Source organism: Nelusetta ayraudi, unplaced genomic scaffold, assembly GCF_046127955.1.
Source record: "Nelusetta ayraudi isolate G7.1 ecotype Tasmania unplaced genomic scaffold, CSIRO-AGI_Nayr_v1 ptg000005l, whole genome shotgun sequence".
Classification (NCBI taxonomy): Eukaryota; Metazoa; Chordata; class Actinopteri; order Tetraodontiformes; family Monacanthidae; genus Nelusetta; species Nelusetta ayraudi.
In genome coordinates, this window is record NW_027466055.1 from 3,822,611 (window position 1) to 3,848,199 (window position 25,589).

Genomic DNA, 25,589 nt, shown 5'->3' on the forward strand with positions numbered 1-25,589 from the left:
CACTCAAGTGTTCAAAATGACTCAGCAAGAACCGACACAGCAAAGTCTATAAAATGTTTATTAGACTGCGTGAAAAGTCGTTACAGTCAAATAATAGCAAATAAATTAAAAAAAAGGCAAATACAGCTCAAGTCAGATTTAAAATATCACTGCGCTTTCAAACAGCCACTGTCACTGTGTCACTTTCAAGCCATTGTTAAAACTTCCTCTGAAATGTCGGGAAACAATGAGATAAAAAAAAACTGTTGTCAAGGGGGGGGGGGGGGGGGGGGGCTCACTGATTGCATTCGGCAAAAAAGAGAGAAAGATCTCAGAGGGAAAAGCACAGCGGTTGATGTTTACCAGCGGCCATGAATTGCACAGAGGACAGACGGACGGACGGACGGCTGCTGTAGGTCCAATAAAGATCAGCGTGGGCACATTTACAGAATGAGAGGCAGGAGGAAGATGAATCATCGCGCAGGACTGGAAATGTTATGTACATCAGATTTACAGGCAGAGGAACTGATAGCAGAGAGGCCAGATGGAGGCAGCAGTGAAAGGGCAGGAAGTCGAACTGAAGAGGCAGACTGAGGGTGGGGGAGGAGAGAGAGGGGACAAAACACAAAACACAAAACAGCCGTGGGAGAGATGGAAGGCGAGCTACAGGTATCCTACTCGTCTTTATTTTTAATGGCAAAACCCACTGCGTGGATTAGACTGACCGAAAGTTCAGACTGTTCTTGCATTTTGAAGAACTCGTCGATATTTCACTGGCAGAAAGCACTCGTGTGTTTGTGCGCAGGTACGGCAAAGGCTGAGGTAGGTTAGCATGGTGTTCCGGGGAAGAGGGAAGGAAAAATAGGACACGACGCAGGTTCCCTCCAGAGGAGCAGGGCCTCGCACAGCTCAGCTGTGCAACCTCTGCACATCTTTGAAGAAGTCCTCAATCTGAAGGTCAAAACAAACATGAGCAGTAGCTGTTATGTACACACCAATTACAACACTGGAACCTTCTCTCAGAGAACTGCTGAGCTAAAATGAGTTGAGGCGCGTTGACTTTGAACCAGTTCCTGAAGAACCTGGACGCTGCGCTGAAGGGGAAACTGAACCAATTTGAGTCTTTTCATTTCGCTGCAATGCACCATCAGTCCTGATGGTGTTTGGATACCGGAGCTGGTAACAGATTGAACATCTAAAATAGCATCTGTCCAAAGCTGCCCTTCCTGTCTAATAGGCTGATGTAAAAAATATCTGTGCAAAATGTTTTCAGAGACCTGAAGGTCCACGTTGGAATAATGTTCAAATGCATTATCCATACTTGTATCATCTTACTTACAATGTAACTGAACTTCCCTTACGGACAGAAAGGATGATTTTACATTCACCTTGTTGCACGACTTCTGAATCGCTCAGCTCCCTTAAGAAGGTTTTCTGTTTACCGTGAGAAAGCACTAAAGTTTCAACTGTGTTCAACTGTCACCGTCTCTCTCGGGTCCTACACACAGAGACACACGCACATACATACACACACACACACACACACACACGCACGCACAGCTTTCAGCAGCAGACAGGCAGTTTTCACAGTAGGAAAATATCTCACCACAGAGAGGTCCACCGTTTCACATTTAGGCCCACACTGTCAGCGCCTGAAGCCACACCAACATGTTGCAAACACTAAGATGACTTAGATGCAACTTTGCCGAGTGGCGAGAGCATTAGAAATGAATCCTCGGCAGTGTTCATGTATGGACGACAGTGTCCAAGGATCAAGTCTGAGAAAATGTTGCTTCCACAGCCGGCATCCAGCAATGAGTCCCTCGCACGCAGCCCTGTCAGAGTTTGACAATCTCCTCTCTTGAGTTTCTCATCCAGTTGATGGGTGCAGTTCCTCCAGACTCCAGCAGGAGGCCTCCTGAACAGTAGAGTGATCATGTGGAGGTCATCATCAGTTCAAGTAAACGAGGGAACGAGCTCGGTGTGACACTCGAAACCCGAACGTGATCAGCGGAGCTACCAGAGCAGCGACTGACACTGCTCCCCACCTTCACGGTGTCAAACGACAAAGACACGCACACACACACACACACACACACAGGTGCACGTCACTGTGTGTCTTCCTTTGGAGAGACTTTTTCCAGGAACTTGCTGTTGGACGGCGGCCGCCATCAGGCGCTGGCGTCTTGGTTGGCAGCAGCAGCGGCGGCCAGACCGGAATCAGCCGTCGTGGTTCCGTGGGTGATGAGGGTGGGTGGAGCCTCGGACACGTCGGGCTGGCTGTTGTGCCTGGAGTGGCGGCCGTTGTGCTGGTGGCTGCTGTGGGTGGAGGGCGGGCGGTTGAGGCGGGGCATGCTGCCATGGAAGCTGCGGTCCTCAGGTCCTCTGTAGACCACGGCGTCGCTCCTGAGGAGGGAGGGGAAGGTCGGGAGAACTGGTGAGATCACTCGCTGCCTTTCCATTGCAGTTTTTCGCAAAATAAAAGCAATATAAATTTTGTTTTCTTTTGCCAAGATTTGCAAGTTCACAAGGCTTGCAAGATTTACAATTGCGATTTGCAGGTGTTTCCATTGAATGGTGTGAAGCGCATATTCTAGCCGTAATTCTAATTCTAAAAAAAAAAAATTGTATTTAGGTTTTGCGTAATTCCAGGGCTAATGGAACAGCAGCTACATTCACTTCCTCCAGTACGGACACACAGACGGGGCGCCCCCTACCGGTTGTCTCGAGCGCGGCGCAGGCTGCCGTGGTAGCTGGTCTTGCTGTGGACGCTGCTGGCTTTGCTCCTGCTGGAGGCGGCTGGGCCGTGGAGCGGGCGCACCGGCTCGTCCAGGTCCTCCATGACGGCCAGGTGGGTGGAGGAGGCGTGGGTGGAGGTGCCCTGCAGGGGGGACGAGACCACCACATTTTAAAACCCCTGCGTGGCGGGTGCAGTTCCTGCTTGGCTCAGTTGGAGGGCAGGAAGTGAAAAGATGGTGAGTGACGTCAGGTGAGCTGGTTAGCAGGCTCAACTACATTTTCTCAACTACTTACATTTCATAAAGGTGCAATAAAACATTTGTTACTAATTACTTATATTTCAATGTTATGTAAATAATTTGTAAGTAATCCAACTGTCCATATAGACATAAATATTTGTTTTTCCTTTCTTACTTTATAAATATGTTATTTCTCTATTTCTTTTTAATTCAGTAAATTATTACGCCACCTTCGCTCGTCATCATAACCACAGGACTTAAACCCAGCGGTTCAATCACACCGCTGTTCCGTCCCCCTATGCACAGTCTGAGGCAGTGGCCGGGCGACAGCTGTGTTTACGGGCTCACCTGAGTGGACGTTCCTCTGGACTTCCGAATAACCGGAGTGTTCGGCTCCCGCAGGAGAGACTGAGCAAAGTCCGGCTGCTCCTGCAACACCTGCCGCGACTCGTTCACCCCACTGCTGTGGGAGGAAGCAGGAGAGGATGAGCAGGGGAGAAGAGATTTGGAGGGAAAAAGGAAAAGAAAAAGGCAGCATTTAGTTGGAAGATAAAACTGAGTGAATGCAGTGAAATACAAAACATGGTAAGTCATGAATCCAGCAGGCACGAAGAGAAGTGAATGCAGGCATGGTAAAACGTGTGCTTGACTGTTGGTGGAGGACAGGAGACGGGGATGCCTGTGTGTTACCATAGAAACACACACTGCAGGTAGCTGCGGTTTTCTTTAGAGTGAGCTATTAAAAAAATTCTCTGAACGAGGCATTCACAATTGTGATCAATAGTCGCTATTGTTCCAGCATACATATTTGTTTGTATAGATGTGCACACATTCAACAGGCACGTATGCTTTCATATAAGCGGCTAAAGATGCATTTATCAATGTGGATGAGAAATAACAGCGCTAATTGCAAAATAAATACATTTTAAAAAAACTATATGTTAATAACAACAACAATAATAATAATGATAATAATAATTCAATATAAATGAAACATGCAGTCTCCCTTCTTACTCTTTGCGTCTGCGTCCGTGCATGAAGCTGGCCCACTCAAAACAGGTCTTCTTGCTGCCCACCCAGAAAACAGAGGGGATTCCCACCACCAGCATCATCAGATATTTAATCAGGAACAAAACTGCAGCTGGATGGTTGGTTTGCTCCACCTTAAATGAAAGGAAAGGATAAAAGTGAATACACGTGAGGTACGGCACAGGAGGAAGCAGACTAGAATCCCTGTCTGGAAGAATTGGACAAATACTTCCAGTAACAGGAACACTGCTGGAAACAGGAAATGACATATGCAAGAGAGAGAAGTCATTTGACTAGAACTGCTGAGCTGCAGCAACACATTATCAAATGCCACCAGCAGAGGGCAGCAGTTTGCAGCACTTCTACAGAGTTCAGACCCATGTCATCCAAATCTCACCACTGTTTTAAAAAGACAGAAACAGAAACTAAACACAGCAGCTGTAGATAAAAAGGGAACAGTCTGATATCTATTAATAAGATTTACATTTTGAGTGAAAGTGATGATTTTAAAAGTATTATCATCTTATCACGTACAGCAGGACTGCATATACACTGGAATGTCTGCAACATTAAACTACGGCTAAATTTCAACAGTATGAACATGTACGGGCACGTATTGAAATTTCTTGAAAGTTCAGGTTTAGCAAATTATTTTTCACGTCAATCATAACTTGAGAAACCGGATTGCAGAGTGTGGCTGAAAAAAGAGAAACGAGACCTTGAAAGATTGTCAATAGTGGCAGACTTAGTGGTTAATGCAACTAATATAAGTATTAAAAAGGTGAAAAGCTTTGGCCCAGAAAGTTTGAAAGAAACAACAAAACACTGGTTAAAGTATTTCACTCTTCTTTGTTTCTTTAGAAATAAAAGAAGAAAGCAAAAAACAACAATCAACCCTGCCGCAACTCCCAACTGTTACTTGATTCTGCTAAACTAAGGGGCCAGAAGAATAGGAAGGTAATGATGGGCTTTACGCTGCCTCTACCTTATTAGGATTGAATGTCATGGACAAAAAAAAAGAAAACAAAAGAAAACAAAAGAAAAGAAAAAGAAAGAATTGCGTTTGAACAATACACATGGAATCTTCAATTATCCGAAAACATGCAAGTGGAAAATCATTTGCATGCAGGCGTGTGTAGGAGGGTGAGGATCGGGTGACACATAGCAATATTGAAATGCCAGAGCTCCAGCAAGTCATTAAGGGAATCCCTCTTCAGCGGCTCACACACACGCAGCTGTGAGCGTTTCCATGTATGCACACACATGCACGCGCCTACAAGTAATATAAGCAGCTGCACCTGCCTGGACTCCTCCCACTCACTCCGTCTTTCATTTATTATTTAGCTGACACAGTATCATCACAAAGCCACTGGACCTGCGATGCGTTTAAGGACAGGTGGAATCACAGAGCAACAAGAGAGAGGAACCTGTTGTGGTGTTTGTGTGTGTGTGTGCGTCGAGCGCCAACAAGAGTGGCTACGTGTCTATGAAGCAGACGCTTCTGCAAGTCTGCAGGCTGCTACAAAGATGTTACAGAGCGCAGGCAGCCAGGTATGACTGAGCGAGCCCTGGGAGTCAGAGGAGGAGGAGGAGGAGTGCAGGGGAGAGTCTCTGATGGAAGGAAATCAGTGTGAGAACCAGCCGAGGCTCGGAGACAAAACAAGCCAAGCCCAGAGATGGAAGCTTTGTGTGGAGTTGGTCCGGAGAGCAGCATTAGCTGAGCTAATGATGCGTGCTGAGCTCTGCTCCCTCCCTCACACAAATACCAAGTCACTCTCCCACACACACGTTCAAGTGCCAGCTGTCTTTCTATCTCTCTCTCTCTCTCTCTCTCTCACACACACACACACACACACACACACGCACACACCAACTTCTTATATTGGTTGTTTCACATTTCTTGTTTTTTTTTCATTGAATTTCATTTGACGGTGATCTGGAAAAATTGAACGAAATGAGACCTGGCTGTTATCATTTCAATGATGCAGATCTTAATAAAGTCAACATTTTTCTTAAGTCTTTTTCTAAGAGTTTTGAAGAGAGACCTCTGTGTATGCTGGCTATACACGGAGTTCACATAGTAGTTTCAAGGCCCAATGTGTGACATGTAACAGGATCTACTGCTGTGAAATGAAATAGAAAGTAGAAATTACACGTCTTGAGTTTTGTGTGACATAATTTCCATTTAAACACAGAGTGGGCCAGTGAGGAGGGCAGTCACTTTGCACCGCTACAGAGACGCGTATCAAAGAGTTTTATGATTTGACTCGTGCATGGCACTAAATCCTTTCCTACATTGGCACTGATCAAGTTTGTTTTTTCTGGACCTTACAAGTGAAATTGTTGGTGAGAATGTACCTCAGTCCCACTTTGTTACTGCATCTGTATCCAGAGGACTTCAACACTTCTATAGAGGTTCCATCTCTATTGAATAATTGTTTATTGGAAGCCAAATGTTGTATAGCCTGCTCATGGAAATCAGATACACCCTGTGCCACAGGACAATGGTTGAGGGGGATGGCTTTTTACTTAGCTTTAGAAAAGGCCAGTTACATTCAAGTAAATTGAAGAAAGCCATAACAAATATATGCTAAAAAAAAGTTAGTTTTTTCTTGACTGCATGGCATCAAACACAGCGTGGTCTCCATCGTCTACCTTGTATGGACAGGGGATGTGGTAGCGCCTGCAGTTCTCCTCCATCCACGTCGTCTCCCAGGCGCTCCTGTAGGTGTGTTCGTACACGTAGCAGCCGATCACGGTCAGCAGGGGCACCAGGTAGAGTGCCGAGAACACGCCCATGCGGATCATGAACTTGACCAGTTTGGTCTGGTTCTCCTTCTCCAGCGGGATCTCCATGCGCACCTGGTTCAGAGCCACGATGCCGACGAGCAGCAGGGAGACGCCCACCTGGAGGCAGAACGAGTCGTGGTGAGCCAACGGTTCCCCTGTTGAGTCATGTTGAACGCTCGCTCGCTCGCCCGTCTGTCCATCCGCTCGTCGACTCGTTCGTCTTCCGAGTGTTACTCACCGTCACGTTGAGGCCGAGCGGCGCCAGGACAAACCACCTCAGGGCGTCTATGTCGTACATCCCGATGAAACACACTCCACTGATCCCGTCTCCTTCGATCTTATTCAGGGCCAGCAGGGCGATGGTGAGGGTCCCCGGGAAGCCCCAGGCGATGGCGTGGAAGAGGAGGGCTTTCTTCTCGATCGCCTCGCTGCCCCATTTAGGCACGGCGGCCAGGAACCACGTGATTGTCAGTATGACCCACCACATGCTTCCAGCCATGGTGAAGAAATACAGCACCATGAAGAACAGGGTGCACACCTGAGGAGGGAGGAGGCAGCAGGGTCACACATTAGCTGCGTTTTCATGACCCCTAGAATTGCGAAAAAAAATACCCCCAAAAACCTGAAATAAAAAGGCTGCAAATTTTTTATTTTTTTTTTACAATAAAAGCATAAAACATTTTTAGTTGATGAAAAAAAAAGAATCATGGCTACGGTTTGTGACTTTACTGCATTCTGGGGAAGACAGGGCCTGACCTTGTTGTGGGAGCCCTGAGTTATGGTCGACGCTCGGTAGTGGGCGGGGCTGGCGGTGTTGCACGCCACCCTGTGCTCCAGCAGAAAGCCCAGGAAGAAAACCAGCGACACCATAACGTAACACACAGCGTAGAAGATTATTGGCCGCTCAGGGTAGCGGAACCTTAAGAGGAAACAGGACAAAATACCAAAATAAAGTAAGCATGGGAACAAAGCGCTGTTCCTCAAAGTTAGAATAGTTGAAAAATTGACCGTTGGTCACACCTGGTTACGTCGATGAGAAACGTCAAAAAGGTGAAGAGCGTTGCGGACAGGCAGACGATGGAGACGACGCCTACGAAGTAGCGGATGAAGGTCAGCTCCTGCTGGCTGAAGAACATTGAGGGGCACGGGGCGGAACAGTCCTTCTGGCCCATGAATTTGTAGCCCAGGTCTGGGTCCACCTTGAGCTCTCTGGGACACCAGAAGCCGTAGTCTCTCTGGACGGTCATGGATGACTGGTTGGTGGGGTCGGAGCCCCTCAGCAGGTCCTCTGGACGGGGATAGGGCTCATCACAGTCTGGGAACCTGGGAGCACAATCACCGTTTACTGAGTCATGAAGGCCAAATGAACTGAAGTAAAGAAAGAGACACTCAGAAAAGTCAGTGAAGAGAGAATTTTAAGAAGAAGAAGGAGAAGAAGAAGTCAAGAAGAGTGACAGGATACTGAGATCAACGGCACATTTTTAATATCACCACGTGTGTAATCTCTGGTGTATTTTTATTTTTTCTGAAACTACTTGGGGAATTTAAAAAACAAAGTGCACACACACACACCTGCTACACTCCATGTCTTCTGGCCAGGGCACGTCGAATATTTCCATGAGTTTGTGACACTCATCCCTGGCTCGCTGGCAGAGGGATCGGCACGGCATGGACACCTGGCCGTACACGACGCACACCGGGGCATAGAGGGCGCACAGGAACATCCTCAGATCAGGGCTGCACACCAGGTTCACCATGGGATGGAAAGGCTGTGGAGGAGAGGAGGTGACTGTTCATTTTGGGTTGTTGTTGTTGTTTTTTTTTTAAATACACATTAATTATACACATTACTCTGAGCTTTCAAGTTACATGACTCAAAATCTGTACCTGATAGACAAAATTGTTTGGGTTTCAGAGCTTAATAACCTTTACATTACTTGAAAATGTTTGTAAGAGCCAGTAAACAGAGAGCTAAACAAGCAATAAACATGTTTTAATTTAATAATGCGAGAATGCAGCACTGGTGCATGGGATGAAAAATAACGACAATGGAAAAACTGCAGTTACACAGAGAAACACGCACACACACACACACACACACACACACACACACAAAGTTGTCGTCTGCATCGAAGCAAAGCAGCTACACAATAACATAAAAGAGAAATCAGAGCAGAACAGTGACAGTGAATGCACCATGACACACGTTGTTTGGCTGAAATCACATTACACATATATGCACTATATATAATCTTCTGTTTGCATCTATATGTGTGTGTGTGTGTGTGAATCAAATCTGTATACAAAACCGTGCCTGTTCATTAACTGCTGGCAACAAAGGCTGCAGTATGTGATCAGGGACTCCATCCAGAGTCCATTTGTGTGCCCATGCATGGGGCACGCCCACGCATCACTGAACTGTGCGTGCGTGTCTGTGTGTGTATGTGTGTGTGTGTGTGTGTCTTAAGCGCGTCTGTGTGTAAGTGGGACTTCTGAGTGTGTTTTGATCGTTCTCAATTGCTGCGTTCTAGATGGGCACATTGGAGAGATGTTTCACCAGTAAATGGGTGCAGCGGTGCATGAGCTGTTTGACATAGTTTGGAGTATTGCATGGAAACACATGTCCGCACGCACGCATGCACACATGCACGTACACGCACACCCTTCAGCTCCGTTCAATTATTCGAGCACTGATAAGCTATGCAATTCCCCACAAATGCAATCGTCCAGGTTTTGCACAAGCATTGACACAGGGGGAGGTCGGACTAAACTGACGACAATCACGCTCTTCCGAAAAAACAACTCCTCATTCTACGTTTTCCCTGGAAACAATGAAGCTCGACACTGCATGTCGGGACAAAGGTGAGTTTGTTTCATGGACTGTCAGTTTTCCTTTGAGATGACGGTGATGTATTGCACCACAGATAGCGTTCAGCGAGCCCTGCATCTGAACCAAATTATTTCTGAATTCACAAGTATGCCGGTCCAAACTATCAAATACAGAGGAAAGACAAGTTTAACCCTGCAGAACCAACTCCTGCATTTTTAAACACGAGCGCGGGGATCACGTGGAGCAAACTTGCGGTCTCCTATGTAAAGATCTCACAATATGACAAAACTCAATACATAATACCACCCACAAATTGATTGAACCTTAACAAAAAAAAAAAAAAGGTTGAACCACAACTGAAATACTATGTTGCTACAGTATCTACCTATAGACATATATTTCTATATGTTCACACTATTCTCCACCCCTGTGGAAGACAGGGCCCCGTCAGTGGAGAACTTCTTCTACAGTCTGCAGGCATCAGGTGCTAATTCTTTCAATCCTCTGCCAGCTTGCTGCTGCTGCTGCTGCTCCAAAAACCCTTCGACCATGCAGATTCATACACTGAATCCCAGTGGGTGAGTTTGTCATGTATGAGCTTACGGTCTTCATTCTGTGCCTTCCAACCCAGTACCTCGTCAACATCTTTGTTCAAACTGTCCGCCCTCTCGGCCCCTCCTGCTGCTGCCATTTCATTTACTTTCTAACTACTTTCTTTCTTCATTTGATTTGGGGGAAGAGTCGATATTTGATTCACAGCTCCGCATAACAAATATGAAATTGTGATTTCGTCTTCATGGGTACAACTGTGAAATGAAACAGGAATATTCAAATATTCCCAAAAGGTTTGTTGAAAAAAATCAATACCAACTGAAAGGTTTTTGAATTTCTTCAATAAAATGTGAGAGAGGCAATAAAGGATGATTGTTAGGGTTTCAACCAGAACAGACTGGAGTTGTTGCTCCAAACTTTGCGTTTCTCACTCCTCCAACAAGGACGCTGGTAAATTTGTGACTCTGGCCTCCCTGCTGGTTCAGCACGTGCAGAAAAGGTTCCATGTCAGATTATAATTGTGATGTGGATTCACTAACAGCTAAGCAGAGAGCAACAGAAGCGAACCGGACCGTCATCTCTACGACGTCTTCATGAAGCCTGTAATATTTTTGAACACTGAAGAGGGATATAATGTCTTTGCTTTTGCAGCCCTGGAATGAAAAGGCCTCCCTTCCATCTGTCCGCCATGAGCCAGAGGACACACTTAACCGACTGGCGGATGCTTTCTGCATGAGTGTGTCTTTCTCTTTGGCAGAATGGGGCTTTTCTTCATGTCCCCTCGTACCAGCGCGACATCCACTGTGCGTGACTTCCATTTTGTCCTTTTTTTCCCTCCTCCTCGCCTCCTCGCACGCGGGACTCCGCATTTGTGAGTATGCGCGTGTCTCAGTCTCTCATTGTTCTTGTATTCTGTGGAAGTATGTCACGGTGAGCAGGTTCCTCAGTGTTCCTCAAGGCTTTTTGTGCATGCACAAGTTAACACACGTGTGCACATATCTGTGCACAATTATTCTGACAGTCAAGGCAATTGCCCCCAATCTTCCACCACAAAGAGAATATTGATATTAAGTGGCTTAACTGTGCCATGAAGCAAAGGCGGGGTTTGGGGTTCGGGGGGGGGGGGGGTTGCCTCCATCAAATTTCCACGGAGGCTACCCGAGTGACTCCTCTGGCATTTGGTAGCACATTGTGAGGGAACAACAGCGGTGAAGATATATACTTTCGTATGTTCACGTAAGACAAAATCTGTTGACACTGCAGGGTTGACGGTTTTACACCAACAGACCTTTGAAAGGCTCGTTCCACTGATTTAGCATCTAAGCACATGCAAATGGAACACATGTGATACCACATGCTGCAAGCCGAACCACATGGCACTGAGCAAATCCATTTGAAATGCAATATGAAAAAATGATATTTGCCCTGAATGAGTCTTGTGTGTTATTGGCATGAACCCAACAACACAAAATAACAACATGAAGGTTTTCATTTGAGGGGTTAAACATATCTGGGGTACCTCTTCTCTCTTTCAGGAGTTAATCCATTCTCTGCTGTCTTAAATTCATTATATAAATATTATTAAAATTGCAAATGTGTTGATTTCCATCTGATGATTCAAAAAAATCTACCCAGTTTTGCCCCCCCCAACAAAATCCAACAGGAAAACCAGAACCTATTGACATCCCAACCGAATGAAAGCAGAACTGTTGCTAAAATGGTTTGCAGATAGTCTGAAAAGCAGCTATAAATTAGAATACGGGGACACAAGTAAAACCCTTAAAGATGCATGAGAGTGTGCGATTTGGATAGTCACTGGTAAACATTTGGAATCAGGAGCGGGGCTGGGCTTTCTGACATGGAGGAAAATGGGAAAAAAAAGGCCCCTGACGGCTTCAACCCCTTTTCAATGGAGGGATTAAGTTTCTTTCTCTTTACTCCCTCTCTCTAGAAACCCCGGAGGGAGGAAGAGAGGCAAATAAAAGGTCAAAAAATCTGAGTAAAAGAGTGTAAAGAAAATGTGCAAATTCTACAGACAAAAACTACTAAATAAAAAACCACGTAATGGCAGTGATTTCACATTTCACAGATAATTTTGATTAAAGGTAGAGAACAGGAGCAGAAGAAAGCAAAAGTGTCATACGAATACTAGCAGCATTTTAAACCCATTTCCACATCTTTAACTTTTCATCCAGTGGGTGATCCCTAAATCACCCAAAACACTCTTTAGAGCTCCAGAAAACTGCATCTCTAACCCTCCCAAACACTTTGTTTTAGCTTCCTGCTTAAACCCGAGCTCGGAAGAGGATAAAAACAAGGGGGCCGCGAATCGGTCTAACAGGGAGAAACAAGCCGCAGAGCCTGCAGTCATCAGCGAGGAAACTTCCAACTAGTTGATCACTTTTTGAGGTCATCTACCGTCTTGCTAATTTCAAGGAGAATACAATTAAATTCAACCAGTACTATACATTTACAGTTGATCTATGAAACTCTAAAAAACAAACAAACTTGTGATTCTTATTTTAAATAATTTGCCATCTCTCCTAATATCATATAGGAATAATGAAAATGAGATTGGAATTGCATATATATACATACATATATATATATATATGCTAATTTGTTGGTCTGAGGAGCCTAAAGCAGAAAGTCCAGTTGGCTATATAATTGGAAAGACACAGTGTCAGGCAGGAGGGAGGAGGAGGAGGCAAAGAGGAAGAGGGCTGGTCTGAGGTTCTAAATGGTGGAATAGAATAAAGTTTGACGGTGGATTAGAGAGTCAAATGGATCAGAAACCGTTTAGAATGCGAGGAGCTCAGACGGAAACACACACACACACACATACACACAAGCTTTGTGGTGTGTTCACTTCAAGGGCGCAGACTGACAGACTGCTGGACGGATGCCGTCCAGGCAGGAAAAGGCTGCCGCCGAAGAGGATATTGTTTGTTCCAAAACAAACTTTTTACGATATCATGAAAATATCACCACCTCATCTGGTGTCAGAATGTCATCTCATGCGGCAGCTCTTTCACTAACACATAGCTGCATGACTGAGCGCTTCTGCTCTGAACGCAGGGCTGACAACTCAAAGCCTCACTTTCAGCAACTGCTTTCAAGCACTTTCAGGATTTTTATATGAAAGTTCTTCTCGCTGGTTTTCTAAGTTGACAAACTAAAATCTGCAAATTTTAGCTTGGCATTTTCCCGGATCATTGATGTGAGGGAACAAATACAAACCTTAATCTCTCAAATCTGGTCATTAAAGGACTAAAGTGCTGATCCTTTAATGGACTGGGACACCCGCAGAGCGCCATCTCCCGCACTCCTCCCCAGAAGAGGAATTGCAATTTGATTTTGATTTTTGCTGCTTAATCGTGTCCATCTGGAAGCACCACCCTTGCACACACTCATGGTCAGACCGCATTAGCTGTGCTGCCATTCGCTATAATACAGTTTGTCTGCACTCTGGCTTGCAGTTCATCTTCTTTTACTCTACGGATGCACGGTTTTTCCTTCCTCCGTCTCGTCTTGCAACATAAAATAATGACTGCGATCAACGACAAATTCTCACCAAACGACACGCACGGACGCAGGCACACACACACACACACACACACACACACGCACGCACACACACTCCGTTCTGGCTGGTTGCCTGCCTCTTTTCTCCTCTCACACGCTCGTGAGAGAGACGGGCTCTGGCCATGAATAGATGGACTGAGCGGTCGGCGATGCTCTCCTCCCTAATCTCTGAAAAGACAGTTAAGAAAGGGGCACCCTTCTCTCACACCCTCTCTCCCCTCTTTCATTTATTTGTTCTTTATCCGTGTCCATCCATCGTTCAGTCAGGAGGAGCGGACAAAGCCATTAATAGCGTTCCCCTTTACGTTCAGCTCCCCTCCTTCCTCTCTCTCCTCCTATCTGCTTTCTCCTTTATCCACCTCTTATTTTCCTCGCCAACCGTTTATTCCTGGCAATTACACAGACATGCATTCGCCCCCCCCCACCCCCGACTCCCCTCCTCTTCCTGCACACCCCAGTTTTTTCTTCCAGCATCTACATTCATCAACTTCCCCTACTCTTTAATCCTGTCATGTCAGGTTTGACAAAACTGCTGAACACCGCCACCTCCGGCTCCTCTCTGCTCTTTTCATTTTCCTTGCGGGCGGTGGCACACTTTTCTTCTATTTATCCACTAGACCGACGTGTTTATTTGTGTTTTCTTTTTGCATTTGTGTAATATTGAATCCATCAAAAATCAAAAATGCCAGATTGAGATCTGACAGGAGATGATAAAAAGCAATCATTTCTAGATGCACTTCAGCTAATCAAATGACCACGTGTGTATTGTTATTTACATGTGTAGGTCCCTCCGAAACCAAAACAAACTTATTAATTCGGTCATGAAGTTGAATAGAAAAAATAACCGACAACACCCAAGCAAAAGTGACTGAACAAAGAAAAAACATTTTTATCGCCACTTAACATCAAAAATGGAGATCTGTCCTTTATTACTGCAGCATTTTAATGCATCAGCTTTAATGAAATAATCATGAAGACGCTGACCTTTCTTGGTTGTTTTTTTTTTTCATTTCTATAACTAAAACAGCATTTAGAGCGAAAAGTCAAAGTGTAGACCTCTTTCTTGTATTCATTTCATTGCGAGCGCCTCACTCCTCCTCCCCCTCCCCCTCAGCCTTCTCCTCCACTTGGTTTCCTCCGGAACATGCACTCATCATCCAATTTTCCTCCCCCATGACCGCCCGCTTCCCTCCATTCCTCCCTCTCCTTCTCCGCCTATTTAACTACCATGGCAACAGGTGATGTGCTAGCTCGCACACAGATGCGCCTTCGCAGAATAACGGGGTGCAGCGCATTTGTGCGCCGACATGTGCGCAGACAGAGCCCACATGTGTGCTTTGTGGCCAAACTCCCCTCACAGAATGACACGATCCCATGAGCAAACATGGCAGTGAAAGGAGGGACAGAGAGAGAGGACGTGTGAAAGTGAGCGAGAGAAAAGCGAGAGGTGTGGGTGAGGTGGTCGGTTGATATGATGGAGATGTAGATGGGGAGTGTGACAATGGAGCAGAATTAGATGGCGCCTACACACATCCCAACACCGTCCAACCCGCCTGTGCACGGCCATCTGCTGAGCTTCTACTTGTACGCTCGGCAACAGACAAGCTGCGAGCGGCAGCGTTTGAAATACCCAGAATTATCAGGTTGCAGTACAACTTTTGTGAGAGCACAGCACACATACAAAACACTTTGTTGGAGCTATTTACCATTTTTGTTATATTTAATTATTTACCGGTAGTTTAGATTGGCTTTATTAATATACCGTTAATTTGATCACAATATTTAGCATTATTTGAGTTCATGTGAATTCTTATTAATTCTTTTAATTTTAAGGTTGTTTTTTTTTTTCAGACATATGGGTCCACTAAGCATAGGGGGCAGCACTGGGAAGGGTTAAGTTTTTTTTTTCCTGTTTTTTTAAACCAGGGCAAGAGAGGCGGCAGCAACCATTGTTTTGTTTGTTTGTTTCAAATAGAAGAATAAATCAACGAAAAACCTAAATTCTTCGCCTGGATAATGGATTCTGTCGTATGCCTGCGTGAATTCACTTCCTCTGTGCCTTAGTGGATGTTTGATTTGATTTTGATTCATTAGATTTTGTCAGTTCAGTTTGGATATTAAGGACAAAAGCAAAGAAAACGAACAAATGGCCACTACACACTTTGTCGGGAGATGGTGCGACTGAAGTCGGGCCGTGAATTAGAATTAGAAGAACAAGTAGACAGACCGCACCATGAATACATTATTCTATTTTGACTCTGAGATACTGAAAGAAATATTCAGAAAAACAGCCGTTATGAGATGTGAGGAAATAACAACAAAAATTCGAGCATCTCTGGCAGAATGTTTAAAAGTGCTGAAAATTGTGCTGTCTTTTGCATTTGCATGCTGCCGTTGACTCGGCAAGCGCACAATCACTGGCACCAGTTCTGTTAAGGCAGCATGCAGAAATGTAAGAGCTGCCTCGTGTTGAGTGGCTTTGCGTGAGAAGGGGATCAATGATGTGTGTGTGTGTGTGTGTGTGCGCGCGTTCGCGTACTGTTGTTGTGTGTATGTTAGTGGGAACTTGGGCTTAGCTGTGAGAGTTAAATATCGCACAAATAGAGTTCTCAGGCAGGGTCATGGGTTCAGATTAAGACTATAAGACATGGATAACCTATATTTAATGTACGTGTTTCATTGAAGCTGAGCACCACAAGGCTAAACACACACAGAACACGCAGCCAACCAAAGACGCAACACACAAAGGGAACTGGAGAGTGCAGGGAGAGGGAACTGTGAGCGGGATCAGTGCATCCCATCAGTCACGGTTTTCTATGGAGTTATGATGAGTTTAAAAGTCCACCGAAATTAATTTAAAGAGAATTGTTTTTTTTGTTGTTTTTTTTATTCATTTACAGTTGTTTTTTTTACCTTAAAAATGGAACACCAAAATCTAAAAAGCTGAACAGTACAGTCTTTGGTGGAGAATATATATCTAACATGCAAGATATGCTCAGTGTGTTTGAGAGAAACAAACCGAAACATAAAAGACCTTCAGTGACGCAGGAATGCGAAAGTGTTCCCATGACACTTTTGTGATATACCTCTACCTGGATACGTCTAGAAAAACCACCTCATGAGAGCGTAAAAATCTTTTAGTAAGATTTGAGAGTTTTTTTTTGAAGTTTAGGTGTTTCCATGACCAGTTTTTTATTGCAATATTTTATTTGGTTTTGAGCAATTCCAGGAGTAATGGAAACACAGCAACGGATAATTTCTTCTGTGATTATCGTAACTGACAGAATCTCCTACTGGTCCAAGCCAAGTGTTGTGAAAATGTTGTGCGACTGCTTGTGAAACAAAAATGATAGGCCGGTGAGGACTGAGCCACAGAATTCTACTTAAGTAGTGAAAAATGTCAGTCCAGTCTTTGTACTTTGCATTGTAACGGTGCATAAGCACGCATTGGCAGCTACACAGATGGGAAGTCTGAAGTGTCAGACCCCTAAAAAAAGGTTTCAGGGAGTTCCTTTGTTCCTGCATAGATAAACGATTGCTTTATTTGGACTTGATGCTTCAATAGAGTCTGTAGAAACAGGAAGGATAATCAAGAGTTGAACTGAAATAAACTTTTAAAATGAATGAGGAGCGTGAATGAGGTACTCAGCCACACACACACACACACACACACACACACACACACACACACACACACACACACACACACACACACACACACACACACACACACACACACACACACAATAATTAAACCTAATTCTCCCTTTTCTATTCACACACACAGAGAAAGAAACAAAGGCAGTAGAGCACACTTAAGCACAGCCAGGCTTGAACTTTCCTCTTTTGGCACACACAACCTCTCTGTGTTGTGGGGACCCAGTGGCCCCTCAGTGGCCCTTCTGAAACAGAGCAGCCTCATTTTGAGGGACAGGACCCCATAGCGAGAGAAGCACAAATACCGGAGACAGCAGGTCTAAAGACTTTACCCAACCTGCCACTCATTTCCCTCTGCTGAGACTCGGACATTTTCCTCTGTTCCTGTGTCACACACATCTCCAGTCATTCAATATATACAGTATATATACAGTATACCTGTATAAATGAATATCATTTACTCTCTACAACAAAAAAAATGTCCAAAGTATGGTGACAGAATGAGATTTTCCATTTTCACTTGCAGTCCAAATCTTTTCTTTACTCTAAAAAAAAAAAACAGCCAGTTGAGCAATGCAAACATTCTTGAATCCAGCAGGTTGCCGTACCCGACCCTATATTACTAAAAACAAAACGAAAATTCTTGCAAGAGCTAATGTGGTTACAGATTAGCTGTGATCATAAGCCACTCTTTTCAGTCACCGGTTTACGATTGCACCTGGAAATGCGATGCAAATTTGATATTTACCCAATGACCTGGTTTTGTAGCTGCTCTGTACACATCGTGACAGCTGCGGATCCCTTCATTCAGAGGTAGGGTTGCTGTCTATTTGCTTTACAAACACTGTGGTCTATTGTGGCCTAGAACAGGGCCTTCACTAACCGAGAATTACACCAAAGGTTCTCTAATCTGTCTTATTACAGACTCCAAATAGCGAAAATATAAGGTTGGAAATCGTTGGGACAAAATTGATTGGATGAAAAGTCTTTTCATAGGGCTGTTCTGCTGTCATTCCTACAACAAAGTGCAAGTACTAAAAGAAAGGCATCCTCAACTACAGGTCCAGGTCCCGATTGCAAATGAGAACTGGTTCTCCATTGACTTCCACGAAAACCCAGAAAACTGAATTTGCACCCATTCATCTTCTGCCACTTGAAAACTACATTTGTGCTATTTTACGACAAAAAGGAGCTAAATCTTAATTAGAGAGAGAATGATGTACTCATTATCTCAAAGGGAAAGTCCATGGCAAAAGAGCCATCTGTTTTCTGGAGGCCTCAGGCAAAGCAAGTCCAATATGATGCAAACATGTTTTATTTTAATGTATATATTCAACAAAAGACAATAGTGAAGACAGCTAGTCTCAAAATGGCCTGGAGTTTTATTTTTAAGACACAATAGTTTTCACTGACGTTCAGCCCCCCCCGTACAGACAGAGCTGGGACATCAGACTCATTTTTAATATAACAGTTGAGCTGACGATGCATTCAAAGCACCCAATAAGTGATTCAAGCTATCAAATAACACTAGAAAAACACTTTAAAGTGGCCTCTGGATCATTTTTGACGTGTGTGTCCAGTTGATGTCATCTCCTAAACCCTCCATGTCTAACATGCATAAACCTTAATGCCATAACCTCTGGCCGATCCTCTGGGAACCAGAACATAATGTGACAGATGGACAGTACACGGCATATTCTTAAGTGACATGCACACCCGAGAGCCCGAGTGCGCACGCACACACAATCTCTCTCTCTCTCTCTCTCTCTCTCTCTCACACACACACACACACACACACGTGGCAAACTAATAATTTCAGTCATCACACACTCCCCCCCACCCCCCCACCCACCATCTACACTCATTTCCTTTTTCTCCCACTTGGCCCTCTAATGTTTCAGCTCCTCTCACCCACTTCTTCTCAGGTTTAATTGACCGTTGTGGCAGATGGGCTGATGGTTGGTCTGTGGAAATCAATGTCTTCATTGTGAGACTGGGAGAAAGATTAGCGGCTAGTTAGCTCTAGTGAGAGATGACAGCTGGCACCGTTAGCCTATTCTGCCACTCACTCTCTCACAAGCGCGCGTGCGCGCGCACACACACACGAAAAAGTGCACAATGCGGTGCACGGCTCTCAGGCGGGCACAGCAGCAATCGTGCTCTACCTTGAGCTTGTCATTCAAACGCTGAATGAATGCGGCCTTGTGTGTTAATCGTGCTCACACACTGGGGGGGGATTATTTGTTTTTTTTCTTTGGTTTAGTTTGAAATCAAAAAAGGCAAAGGCTGGAAAGGTAATATTTTCAATGTCTGTCGGAACTGAGGGCACATTTGAGTCGAAAAAATAACACGGTCTAGAATGTTTAGGTCTTGGACATGGCTGGAATGCTCTGTGGGAAAGCTTTGCCACAGAAGTGCAGTTGCAGGTGTGGCAACTGAAAAAGTCACTCCAGCAGCTGCTGACAATGGCTCCAGTTTCACTGAGGCATCTCAACAGCTTCCCGCTGACTCAGCCTCAGTTGCCTGTTTTATGTTTTGTAAACACAGAGTTCCAGAAGCTACGTGTATAAGACCATATTTCTAATAATAATATTAATAATTATTATTATTATCATTATAATAATAATAATGATAATAATAATGATGGATTGGATTTGTTTAGCACTTTTCTAGGCACTCAAATCACTTTACATTGAACCCATTATTCATTCACACCACAATCACACTGGTGATGGTGAGCTACATGTGTAGCCATAGCTGCCCTGAGGCAAAGTGACGGAAGCGTAGCAGCCAGTCTGTGCCAAACAAACCTTCCGACCAACACCCAACATTCACTCATGTTTGTACGAGGCACACATCAATCGTCTCCATTCTCATTTGGCATAACCAAACAAACCCAGATTTGATGAAAACATTTACTTTTGCATTGAGGGTGGGTTGGACTTTGGTCGGATTCTTCCATGTTTCCCCGCAGTTATTAGATTTTAAAAAGCTAAAGCCCCCGGCCCAGCGCCGGTATGACTGGAAAACGTCATGCGTGTTCTTTCAACAACAATGCTGCAGCTGTGCACAAGAAACACACAGGGCAAGCATTTCTAGCCAGACGTGACTCCACAGAATATAATGGTGCTCAAAATTATTCTTGTCCTTGAGGCAAAGACACATAATAACAGAGCAGGCGAAAAATATAATACACCCTAAATGCGTTGTACAGAGCAGACGGTATGGCTGCTTTGTAGGTGAAATTAAGCGAAAATGTCGCCTTCTAGAAAAAAAAAGAGGAGAATTTTGAAAAATGATCTTCCCCTTAATCACATACACAAACATGTGATCATATGCGCGCTAGTTGGTATTATCCAGACATCGTCTCCTGAGAGACGTTATTATTTCCTGCTGCAGGAGAGCCACCCTGGCTCGTGTTGCTACACAACCGTCTTCGCAGGGACGTCTCCTCCTCAACCGCAGGGACTGAGGGTGTCGGTTACTTGGCTTCTTCACTCGGGTCAAATCAAGTTCAACAACAGAGGCTTTCTGCAATCTTTAGTGCACCGTGTTCTGACATGAGACTGGGGAATTGGCTTGATTTAAATATTTGCATGCTCTTTAATGTGCCAACAGAATCCTATGACTCAGTCTCATCCATTCACAGGCAGAGCGAATTCTCAACGCACGGCTGTCAATCTGATCCCTGTTTTTCAAAGGGAGAAACCGGCTCCGCCAGCAGCCGTCTAGACGCTATGCTGAACGCATTTCTTTTTATTACAGAATGTTAGAGGCTCCTTTTTTGCTTCTAAATCTGCACCAATGTTTGATTTTTTTTTTCATTTTTATCTTTTGGCTGACATTTGAAAAAAAAAAAAAAAAAAAAAATCCCCATGAGATTAAGCAGACAGCATGCACAGCCAACGCTGGCCTTGCCCAGTTTCATCTGCTTTCCAACACATAATTTAATATGCCAACAATGAATGAACAGCTGGATACAGATTTAATTCAACTGACTCTATGTTTTAGTATTTTGACCAGTCTGTGCAAGGTTGAAAAACCTGGCTAAAACTAGGGTAACAGGACATACAGCTGTGCTGGGGTCTGCGGACCTCCACAGGGACAGACCCAACGGCACAGTTTAATGTGCTGAAATTAAAGATACTCCGCCTGATTTCCCCTCTGAAACATGGAATTTTTTTGGGGGGACACTGTTTGTTTGTGCTAATTATTTAGGATGAATAGTGTAAAGTGTCTAAGTTAGCTAGCGTGAGTCTCTGCTGGTAGGAAGACATCTCTGGTATTTCAGTTGTGCAGCTGCAATTAACTCACAGCAGAAAATGTGAGACTCCTGCACACGGCCACATACAGAGGCATTGAACCTAACAAACACTTTTTGCATTTCGAGTAATTATGCTGCCGTTACTGAGCAACACTTTGCTTTGTCTCCCTCTTCCTCTCGAGGGAGTAACAAAGGAGTAGAAAGAGAGGTAACGTGAGAGAGATGCATAGCGAATGTCTCGTATTACACAGGCTGTGTGTAAACAGAATTTTTTTTCAGGTTCATTGTTCAAATGCTCTATAGCTAAAACAAAAAACACAATTAATCATTATGTATATGACTGGCTACCAACTGTCAGTTTAAAAATGTGTCCTGCAGCTGCCTCTCCGATGACACCGTCTGTAAGTCATCTGCTCCTCACGTCCAACAGAAATGCAGCGAGTGGATGGAGATGTAACACGAGCAGCGTAGCTTGACATCACGGATCTCCCAGCCGCCTCCCTGCCTGTTAACTCGATGATATTCCATTCCTGAGTGGAAGCTATTTAACCCCAGTGTGGCTCCAGTAATGAAAAGCAATAATAGTAATAATCATTAAAACATATACATACATGTATTAATACATAAAGACAGGCGTGTGCGCGCACACACAAATAAATTAACACACACACACACACACACACACACACATATATATATAGCCATTTACGCAACTTGCAATTGCAATATGGTCCATCCTCTGTGAGGCGGCCATATTGTGCTTTTATAGTCACCCAGAATTTGCTCAGGGATTTGTGATTTCACTTCTATATTGTAAAAATCCAATGTCACGTCACAAAAAAGGGATCAACACTATTGTTGTTAACGACGTGCTTTCTTACCATTAGACGCTACTACACTTGACACACTGGTTCTTTTAAGCGCACCACTTTATTCGTCATTATTTAAAATAGATCAATCTTTTTCTGTCGAATCTGTTTGGCAAATATGAGACGTATTGTTTACTCACAAGCACATATATATAAAAAATAAATAAATAAATACAATGTGACAACCAGCCTACCTCCATAGCCAGTGCAGCAGTCTGCTGGTCGTAGTGGTTCAGCAGGTTGGGCATGAAGGTGGTGTTGTAAGGCAGATCCTGGCACATTCTCAGTCTGATGGGTTCGCAGCTGAACTCGCTGTGGCTCCCCAAGGACTCCAGGTGAATGGACAAAGCTGGGGTCACCATGAAGAACAGCAGGAAGATTGGTAGGAGGCGCAAAGAGAATCGTCCTCGGAGCCCTTGTCGCCGTCGTCTTGTACTCCCTGCTCCTCCCGGCGCTTTCATCTTCACCTCGTACATTTTTTCTGCAGTGGCTCAGGGAGCTGGCTCGCACATCAGTCAGAAAACAACCAGACAGTCCCGAAGATCCCACATCTGGCTGCGTTTCCCCTGACGTGTGGATATGTTCAGAATCAAACTTGAGGTGGTCCTGATTACATCTGCGGGTTACGACAAGAGCTGCTCTTTGTGCCAGTCTTTGAATTCAACGGCCATTGTGATTGTGCTGCTTTCAAAGCATTTCAGGATGTGCTTTTGAATGTGTCGACTGAACACGTCGCTCATTTCTTCTTTAATCACATGGGTCGTCCCCACATCCTGGGTGTTGTGGATTAAAGACTGGGCTCCTAGCGTTCCGCCCCCGGCGAGAAAGACCATCCCCTTAGTCCATCACTCTACAGCCAGTGGTCTCTTCAGGATACCCTTCGAGTTCCTCCTCCTCCTCGGCTTCTTCTCATCCTGTTTTCAGCAACCCACCAGACCGGCAATACATAAGTCCTTCAAACTATTTATTTGAATCTTCTTGAAGAAACATAATCTGGCCGACTCGTCAAATCAGGTCCTGCTGGTTGAAGCACAGAGTTGTTAGCATTAAAGGTTGGGGCTTTTAAAAATGGGTATATATTTATCAGGGAAATATCAGGCATTGCACGCGACAGGCCACACCCTTGTAAGCAAGCAAAGAGGAATTTAAAAACAGTGATGCTAACAATACAACTACAACTCAAAAAAAATAAAAAAATAATAATAATAAAAATAATAATGTAAGCAAAAGTTGAGCGGTTGGAGTCTAGTTTTTCCTCATGCCTGAGTGAGCGATGGTCTTGAGGAAGGGGTTGTATAAACACGCAGTAGACTGAAGACAGGAAGAAAGTCAAGCCTGGAGCAGGTTCAGTCTAATGAGAGCAGCAGTACACCTGCGGAGGACCCGACGCTCCCCCGCTCTCATGTTAGTGTGAGGTTGACCGGGAGACGCTCGCGACCTCCTGCGAAAGACTCGGCGATGGTTGACCGGGACAACTTCGGCAATATGCCCGAGCACCCGGCCCGCTTTGATAAAATGGTAAAAAAAAAAAAAAAGAAGACAAACCTCAACCCTATTCGTTGTTATTGTTTTTTTTCTTCTTTTTTTTTTCTTTCTACGGCTACGTCAAAAGTGCTCCACTTTAACCGTTACGGCACGTGTGTGGAAACACGGATAGCTAGCTAGCGATAACATGAAATATTGATGGGTCAAAATTGTGCAGGACACCTCTGCCCGCCCGGGTCACGGCGCTTTGTGTTTCCGAAACCCAGCTGGTTCCAAGAAAGCGGACTCCTTCGTCACATGCCACGGCTCGGTGAGGTGCAGTCTAGTGCAGCTAAAGGTAAGAAAAAGGAAACCAAGCAGCTGCACGTCAACATCACGCCGACCGAGAGATCTCAATCTTGGGCGCTGTGCGTGTTTTAGTCACGGCTGCGTCTTCCGCTCAACAGCCGCGCCGCTGTTTGCGTACGCGTTTCCCCCGCAAATGATTTCCAGACAACGCTGAGTCCAACGTCGTTCTCGCGAAACACTTCCGTTTAGCGAGAAGGAGTTAAATTCCACCCCACACTTCGTTCAACGATGCTCTCTACCTGGAGAATTGCGGACGGCTCCGACTCCCACCCCACGGGCTCCGCTCACCGCCGCAGTGTCACGTCGTTGTTCCACTGTTTGCAGCTGGGAGCCTGCAGCGTGCAGCATTCGCGTCGTGCCCGCGGAATTCGATGTGAGCGCGCACAGACAGGACGAAATTGCGCCCAGTCCGCCCGATGTAACGTGGACAAATGAAATGAGCAATGTTATGTTTGTTATATATATATATATATATATATATATATATATATATATATATATATATATATATATATATATATATTACACTAGTCCTGTGTGTGCTGTGCTTAATAAGGGCAAACCATAGACAATAAATTCAAATAATAACAGACACGCGATACAATCGTAATGGTTTGGTAAGAATAGCGGACATTGTAGGATAATTATTATCTTCAGGTGATTTATGATGGGCAGGCAAAAATAATTTCAACCAGGATCTTGTATAAACTCCCATTATCAAAACCTTTCTTGGATATTATATGGCCACTGTACAATACATAGTACAAGACAATTCTGAAATGTAGAAAATGAGGATTTACCCATTTAACTTAACTTTTTTTACATTACAGGTGCAACGAGATTAAATTGGGATATAAACTGCTGGTAATAGAATTACTTCAATAATTACATCAAAACAAACAAAGAAAAACCAACTGACCGCTTTAATTTTGTTATATCAAATTACAATTTAAAAGCAAATGCAAGGAAGTTAAAGGACGTAAATTTTAAATTACAGGTAATTTTGGTTCTAGGAAAATGAAGGTATTATTAATTGCTGATACACCAATTGAGTTTAAATTATTTTATACAGCTTTACATCAAATACCTGAGGTTTTGGTTTTTTATGAATGCTCAAGTAAAAATACATGTCTCATCTTTCTGAATGAATAAATACATTGACCGCGTTGTGTTTCAATCTCTGGAGGATCTCATACTTATGGCTATTGGCTAACACCAAACTT

At 44.3% G+C, this 25,589-nt stretch overlaps 1 protein-coding gene across 4 annotated transcripts; it reads right to left on the reverse strand.

Moving 5' to 3' along the window:
* Positions 1–43: 43 nt before the first annotated feature.
* LOC142904175 (frizzled-3-like) lies at positions 44–24,764 on the reverse strand. Of its 4 annotated transcripts, XR_012929357.1 has the most exons (12): positions 24,606–24,764; positions 22,728–23,553; positions 8,349–8,545; positions 7,797–8,099; positions 7,533–7,695; positions 7,015–7,314; positions 6,642–6,893; positions 3,972–4,120; positions 3,306–3,420; positions 2,697–2,860; positions 1,586–2,385; positions 44–930 (listed from the first exon to the last, which is right to left on the reverse strand). XR_012929357.1 is itself a non-coding variant. In XM_076050142.1 (11 exons), exons 2-11 carry the CDS (start codon positions 23,007–23,009, stop codon positions 2,151–2,153), a joined length of 2,157 nt encoding a protein of 718 aa, XP_075906257.1. In that variant the 5' UTR covers positions 23,010–23,553; positions 24,606–24,764; the 3' UTR covers positions 44–2,150. The 4 variants fall into 4 exon arrangements, 3 of the variants coding, with proteins under 3 accessions (XP_075906257.1, XP_075906237.1, XP_075906247.1); XM_076050142.1 differs by having other exon boundaries at positions 44–2,385; positions 3,306–3,417; XM_076050122.1 differs by having other exon boundaries at positions 44–2,385.
* Positions 24,765–25,589: the final 825 nt, after the last annotated feature.

Coding starts and splice junctions, on each gene's coding strand:
- LOC142904175 (XM_076050122.1), bottom strand. CDS start 23,009: ATGTACGAGGTGAAGATGAAAGCGCCGGGAGGAGCAGGGAGTACAAGA. Junction 4,121..6,641: donor ACATCCCCTGTCCATACAAG/GTAGACGATGGA, acceptor CTTTCATTTAAG/GTGGAGCAAACCAACCATCC. Junction 3,421..3,971: donor CACGGACGCAGACGCAAAGA/GTAAGAAGGGAG, acceptor TTCCTCCCACAG/CAGTGGGGTGAACGAGTCGC.